Source organism: Triticum urartu, chromosome 7A (assembly GCF_056163025.1).
Source record: "Triticum urartu cultivar PI428250 chromosome 7A, HENAU_Tu73, whole genome shotgun sequence".
Lineage (NCBI taxonomy): Eukaryota > Viridiplantae > Streptophyta > Magnoliopsida > Poales > Poaceae > Triticum > Triticum urartu.
The window spans coordinates 99,916,026-99,923,445 of NC_141879.1; the positions used below are offsets into that span (position 1 = coordinate 99,916,026).

At 40.4% G+C, this 7,420-nt stretch overlaps 1 protein-coding gene and 1 long non-coding RNA gene across 2 annotated transcripts; both read right to left on the reverse strand.

Moving 5' to 3' along the window:
- Window positions 1–1,807, reverse strand: LOC147958246 (uncharacterized). The gene is made up of 3 exons (XR_015611438.1): window positions 972–1,807; window positions 525–667; window positions 1–225 (listed from the first exon to the last, which is right to left on the reverse strand). It is a non-coding gene; the product is annotated as an uncharacterized LOC147958246 (long non-coding RNA).
- Window positions 1,808–2,990: 1,183 nt separating this feature from the next.
- On the reverse strand, window positions 2,991–4,459 carry LOC147958247 (dirigent protein 5-like). Its single transcript, XM_087535095.1, has 3 exons — window positions 3,991–4,459; window positions 3,579–3,777; window positions 2,991–3,276 (listed from the first exon to the last, which is right to left on the reverse strand). The coding sequence occupies exons 1-3, from the start codon at window positions 4,362–4,364 to the stop codon at window positions 3,271–3,273; spliced, it is 579 nt and encodes a 192-aa protein (XP_087391221.1). The 5' UTR covers window positions 4,365–4,459; the 3' UTR covers window positions 2,991–3,270.
- Window positions 4,460–7,420: the final 2,961 nt, after the last annotated feature.

A 7,420-nucleotide genomic window follows, 5' to 3' on the forward strand; every position in this document is an offset into this window, starting at 1 on the left:
TCAACGTTCAAACGGCTCTTGCCATATCTTATACCAAATCCAACCTCCCAAGAATACAAGTTATAGAAATCGTACGTTTCTCCAAGGGAATCAAAACTCATTCCAATCTCTGGCTTTATTACATTGTCCGACGGTTTATCAGCGTATCTCCTTATTATTTCCTCTAAAGGAGTGACTCTACCAGCACAGGGTGCTCTATCCGGAGGGGCATGCCCAATTCGTAACCTGAAATTAAAATGCAATGTTTTTTCAAATGCCTTGAACTTATGTACAATGCCAACAGGGGATGGGCAAAACTTCTTTTTTGTTCTTAGCTCATCGAATGACATGATAGGCTATACAGGTTAATTCCGCACAATGGGCAACAATTTTTAGGTGCCTTCAGTACGAATGCTACTCAAAAATATCTCATAATGGGCAATATTTTTTTCGTAGTAATTTGCAATTAATAACAGTAGTGATTACCACATGGTCCAAGTGGTAAGCAACCTAAAAAAAATTAACAGTAGTGATTGCACGTATACCTTCTTCTCCATCCCGGTGCCTCCGGGTTCACTGTACCGGTGGACTCAGCCGACTGGGTCGGCGACTGCTTCCTCTTTCCAGTGCATTTATTTCACGCAGAAGAATCACCAAGGTAGAGTTCTGTTGTGTTACTGGGCACGGGCTGGCCGACAAATCAAAATGTAGAATTCTGCTGGTCATTCACTTGCATTAACTTTTGGATTAACAATGTAGAGTTCTTTGTGTTACCGGGTTCGGGATGGCCAACAAATCAAAATGACCAGCTGCCCGCTAAGGTATTGTTTCACTTACAAGTCGTACTCTCAAATTCAAGTTTATTTCTCATACAAAATTGTTCTTTTCTATTTTCAAGACTTGGTTAGCCAATCAAGTCATGCACAAGAGAAACACTTTTGAATAGCTCTATATAAACTTTGCTTCTGAGGATTGCTCTACAAAACAATTACCTTCAGATGTAATACTTCCCCTTGAGATGTAGTATTCACCTTACTATTCCTTTTGATGTTAGATGTGTAACTGTTCTACTGTCAAGAAAGATATTGATTAGTTGCTGGTAAGTTTTTCACAGTTTAGTTTTCCAGTTAAATGTGGTCTTGGGCACTGAATTTGAAAGGATTTTTCGCCAATTTGTGATTTCACCTACACTTTGTGTAATTAAAAAGGAAAGAAGATGTATAGATGAAGCTGGATGGCTCGTATACTTTCAATTTCAGTACGTGCATATGTCAATACGTGGACAAGTGAGAGCTGGTTAGCTAGTACTGTACATAGATAGAAGCAAGCAACTAGAATCACTTTTGTCCGTTGAGATGCATCGAGCTCACGCCTTCTTCAAGTGTGACCCAAAGACCTCCCGCGACATCTCGCCACCGGCCACGGCCGCGCCCGCCCACTGGGTGCACGCGCTGTGGTTCCACCTTCTACGAGGGAGCGGGTCAGCCACAGCCTTGGACGCGTCGGATGCGGGCGGTGCTAGCCGCGACGGCCCCCGTTTTCCCACCGGCCAAGGATACAGCCCCGTGCGGCGTAGCGCGGCTGAAGCGAGCGGAGCTATGCACGGACCCCATCTTGCCTTCAGTCAAGACCACTGCCCCACGCGGCGCAACAGGCCGGAGGTGGGCGGCGCTAGCCGCGACAGCTTCCGTCTGGCCGCCAGCTACGGCGCCGAGCGGCGGACCTCACCTCGTTGGAATCATCTTTCACGGAGCTGTACAAGGAGAGGCTATGGAGTGTGGAACAGCAGCAGTCCGCTGGATAAGGCAAGGCAAAAAGATATTCTGTAAATTAGGAAAAAGGATGTGGTCGTTTGAGTGATGGGGTCCGTCAGGACACGTGTTGGCCGCTGGTTGGCCCTGCAACAGATGACGCGATTACGTTTCTCATCCTTGGGTGGCTAAATTTCATGCTTTGACCCTTTTTCAAACCTATTCAAGATATGACCCTAGTTTAGAAATTTTTTTAAGATCTGACCCTTTTGCTACCGCGAGGGGCCATGACGGTAGGGTATAATAGCCTACCGCCAAGGACCCTGGCGGTAGGGTTGCATGCCCTACCGCCAAAACCCGCCTAAGTATTGAACACAGTGCGTGCTTGTGCCTACTGCCAAGCACCTTGACGGTAAGATTGTGCAGGCTACCGCCAGCCCGTTTGGCGGTAGAGATGTTTCCTACCGCCAAAGTCCCTGGCGGTAGGCTGTTAGACCCTACCACCATGGACTCTGGCGGTAGCAAAAGGGTCAGATCTCGAAAAAATTTCAACTTAGGGTTAGATCTTGAATAGGTTTCGAAAAAGGGTCAAAACATGAAATTTTGCCTCCTTGGGTCAGGTTCTCCTGACGGACGGCTCGGCTCGTCAGCGCAAAAAGACGAGCCGGGCGCTGGCGTACATCACTGTTTATCCTCGTATACCATCAGTCGACGTCAATTTCTTCCACCCGTATTTTCTTTTCTGCCATGGACTAAGATAACATGTTCAGATGCCGCCCATCACAGTAGCACCGCTCTCCTTAAACACTCTTATATTTTTTACAGAGGGAGTACAACCGTTGTAGCCCTGCCTTGTTCGAGTCAAGGTCGAGCCCAGGTCCTTGTGGTTAAGAGCCCCAATTCTATAACATCAAATTTTCCCCTTGCAATACATTAATGCACTAATCTTTTGTGTATTTGCAAAAAGAGTACAAGAGATGTATATGCATCTGCCGATGCTACCAAATAACATGGCTATCGTTTTTATATGATTGCGTTATGTCATGGCCGCCTAGGTGATATCTTTGTTGGCAATTATTCTAAACGTTGTGGAAAACATTGGGGCTCTTATGGTCCTTGAGGTAAACTGCTTTCGGGATAGACACTGTTAAGTGTATGAATAACGGTTGTTTTGTGTTTCATTAATTTATTTTGCTTTAAGTTTTCATATATGCTTGTCTCATGATTAATCCAAATAATATAATTATGTGGGTATAACACTTTCTCAAACAAACAAGCTCCATTATTACACATCATATCCAAGACATTACATAGACACCAACAAACAGATGGGTTGACACAGATTATGGACTGGATATCCACCGTGCGAGAAACCCACATGATATTTTGAATGAAAGATAGAAAGAGGGTATGCTAACGCATACTCTAATGACACAGGCAGACCACAACAACGATCCATCACACTACAAGCAAAATGCAAACACATTTTCTCATCAAATTACTGACATTGGCGCTAGTCTTTCAACGAACGAGATACACCTCAAGCCTGCAGCGAAAAGTGAAACCATAGCTAGTGTCATGTCAAGCATTCGTATATAAAGCTTCATTACTTGATATGCAACACCCTATAAACTAATTGCACAAAACATTCAACAAGCATTTGATTCAGTTAAATATGGCCAATGTCGTTAAAACAGAACCTCCGTTAATGCATTTGCACTTGAATGTCCACAAATATCTTAATGTAATGCAGTTTCAGTAGGATAATATGTACGGTACAATCCATTTCCCTTCAACGAATAGAGCACAAGAATTTGAATATAAACTTAATTATAATATTGTACTTACAGCTTGTGTAATATCCCTTGTGAAGCGTACACGAATATTGAGTTCTTTAATACCATCTTCAAAAGTAGAGGCCGGATGATTTGTGAAACTTATTATACCCTGTGCCATAATGAATTGACCAGTTCCACCGACAATAGACCACTGCCCACTTTCCAAACCTGCGGTTATACCCATCACTTGAAGGGTGGACCCCGCAAACCTGTTTCATGTTCAAAATAGAAAGTTCCGTTATAGGGTCAGAAGTGCATGTAGAGTTTGACAAATGCACACTTATTATTATGTGTCTATACACTAGTAAGGTGTGTGAAATCCTTGGCTACAAATATAGTACAGGTAAGGACATAAATTTAATGTTGCAGGCAAAGAACTCATGAAATATACTTAGATATTGAAAAGTAGCAAAACATATTACCTTCCTTGCTGAAACTCTATGTTATGAGTCGTGTACCATCTGTTAGGCTTGGTTAAACCAGCCTGGACATGCACACCTTGTACACGTGCAACAACCGTGTCTTTGGAATTTGTTGTCTCGGTAAGAGTCCAGTCATGGACTATCGTCGTCCCAAACCCAAAAGGAAAACTTGCTTGGAGTAAGGTTTCCTCATTGCGATTTGGGTTGTTTGGCCCGTCGACGAATTGGTGCAAGAACAAGTGCAAGTTAACCTCGGTCATACAAGGGAACTGACATGTCTTAAGAGGTGCAATCTCGTCGATGGGGCTAGAAATAGCAAGGATTTGTGGTAGCACTATAAGTAAACAAACCAAGACACCGAATGGACTAGCCATGGAGACGATTGTGTGCAAGAAGGGCGAAAGAGAACTGAATGGACTAGTTGAATGGTGGGGCAAGTTGTATCTTGTTGTGTTTTGTGAGAGAATAAGAGGGTAGAGGTATCGTATATATAGAATGCTTGGAGTGCTAGTGCCCACCTCTGGTGGGTTTCTCTTGGGCGTTTAATTAGTTTTGTTTTAGACTTTTTAACACCCTATGCAACTTAGACCTGCAATCCAACTAAGGATCTAACATGACTAGTTTTCCATGTAAGGATTAGGTATGGGTTTTTTATCCGCATAAGGATGCCTCACAAGCCAACTATCTAAATTCACTATAATTTCTAAATATTGGCAAGTTTATGGTTCTTATGGTTATATAAATGCTTATCTCATCGAAGAATGAACTAACAAGCGATAGTAAATTATACCATATATGTTGAACATAATAATTTGGAATATACATGTGTCACGTTAAGTATTTAGATATGTGCATCTAATAAATAGACAAGTTCATGTAGTGTACACTCAAACACAAGGTATATACACCACCTTTGTACAACATACCGATAAAATTGTAAAAGCTATAAATAAATGGGATTTCTATTTTCATGCCCCTCATTGCTTATATCTAGGTGATTTATCCTTTTGATGCACTTAGCAAGTTTCAATTGTAACAAAGAGGGAAACATATATTATAAAAGAAAATTTTATCCGAAAAATAAAAGCTAGTTGGCCAACGGACAATTACAGAAAGTGCAAGATTGCTCGGCATCAACTAATGCAAGCAATGGATATGGATTCATTTTGACTAGCATCTTAATAAGGTATATTCGTCATTTTTAAGTTAATTTAAATGTGTCAAGTCAGATAGTTGGGGTACGCAGATGTATGCCTTAGATACGTCGGTACTTGCCTTGGTTTGCGTACAACCAAAAGACACAATTATATTTCCATGGAGTAGTTGCAGATATATATATTGTAATTATAATATGCAATTAAATCCCTCAGGGGCGGCTAGCTACATGTATATTAATTTAAACTAGATCTAAATTCGATAATTCATCCTGGAGCCCTGGCTCAGCTGCTCCCGGTCAGCAAAAAATTCAAAACAAAATACTAGAAAAATTCAAAAATTCCAATTTTTCTGTGTGGTAGATAATTTGATGCTTGAGGTCCGCTCCAAATTTCAACTCATTTGGATATCTGAGTAGGTCTCGACAAAAAAGACAAATCGGATCAAAACAGTTCGTGAACAGTGAACTTTTTCACAGACCCTGATTTTGTCTTTTTTGCACAGACTTGCTCAAATGTCCAAACGAGTTGAATTTTGCAGCGAACCTCACGCATCTAATTATCTACCACACAAAAAAACTTGGAATTTTTTGAATTTTTTTTGAATTTGTTTTGATTCTTTCCATGAGCACGGGTGCAGCTGAACCCGGGTGCAGGTTCGCCGCACTCAATACTTAATATATGATTCATGTCAGTGGCATATAAAAGAAATCATGACAGGATGTAGTATATGGATGCGTCGGATGCCATTCAACTGTTGTAGCATGCATGTGATAATTCATGTGCGTTCTAGCTAAGATTTGAAACACTCCACATGTCACCGCCACATGCTTGCATGTGCGACCTCAGCTATTAGCTTTGGTGAAAGGTCATGACTATCTACTTGACCCATGCATGTAAGCTTAATATTGACGAAAAGACCTAAGATAGTCAAATTGAAGCCATATTGTTTTGTCTGTTAGTATATGCCGACGGATCTTCTCTTCACGTCGGCATCCATAGGCGAAATAAGTAGCTCTTATTGTATGGATGGACCTGTATGCCATCATATATTATGGGTGTGGACAGTATGTCAAGTGCATCCATGTTATAATCTCTATGGATGCTATATAGATGCGGTGCTTGTATCCTAGTTTCTTATCCATTGGACACATAGATCTCAATGCTCAGCTCGTGGTATTTTTTTTTTTTAAAAAGGAGGATGACCCCCGGCCTCTGCATCTGGGAGATCAGCCCGTGGTATAGATAACATGATGTGGATGTGCCATCCAGAGAATATTTCCAAATTATCTGATCTACAGATGTACATTTTATAAATGTTGGTTAATGAAGTCCTTGATGTGGTAATATTATGAATCTTTAGTCGACTTGCTAGTTGTGCACTGCATAATAATATTACTATGGTAAGATCACGTCACATTAATTAAATTAGAGCATGTAGCTATACCAGTTATGAAAAGGTTAAGATCCGTTTAATTAGCTTGCATTTATGATATTGGTTTTACTTGCAAAGTCTGGCCCAATAGAGAGTAAATTTTGATACGGATCCCCAAACATTAAACCAAGCTGTTGAAAATCCGTTCAATTTTTTTGTGTGGCGGGAAAATCCATTTAATTAACTTTCTACAACAGAGCCACATGCTCTATATTTAATGGATTTAGCAATACAAGAAAACCACCGCTAGAAAATAAAATTGCATCCCGGTCCTTGGATATACAAGTTAAAGTGGTTCTTAACATGTCAGCAACTAGAATGGCGTTTTGGAGGCCGAGCTCCATGGAGCCCTTTATTTTTGAAAAATTCTAATTCAAACTCTTATGTTTCAAAAAACTCAAAAAAATATGCATGCATGTAAGGATGTAACCCACATGTGTGTAAAATATTCATGATGAAATACCTTGAGTTACGACCTGTACAACAAAGACAAATTTATGGCCTGGGAGGATGAATAATATCATGTGTTAAAAAGCCCTAGATTTTTATTTTTTGCACAGCCCTTATTTCAACGTATTTTTCCCTGAAAATTTACACACATGTGTGTTATGCCTTCATGTATTTCTGTGTTTTTTAGAATTTTTTGAAACATAAAAATATGGATTTTGATGAAATTTGAATGTTTAAATTTGGAGGCCTCATTGGGGCTCGATCACCAAAAGGGATTTCCGGTCAGCAACTTGCATTAGTATTGGAATTTGTGTAATTGCATAGTCTGATGTGTATCTTACTTGCTAATATTCTGATCTAGAATTCCCTAAATAAAGTTCAAATTAGAGTA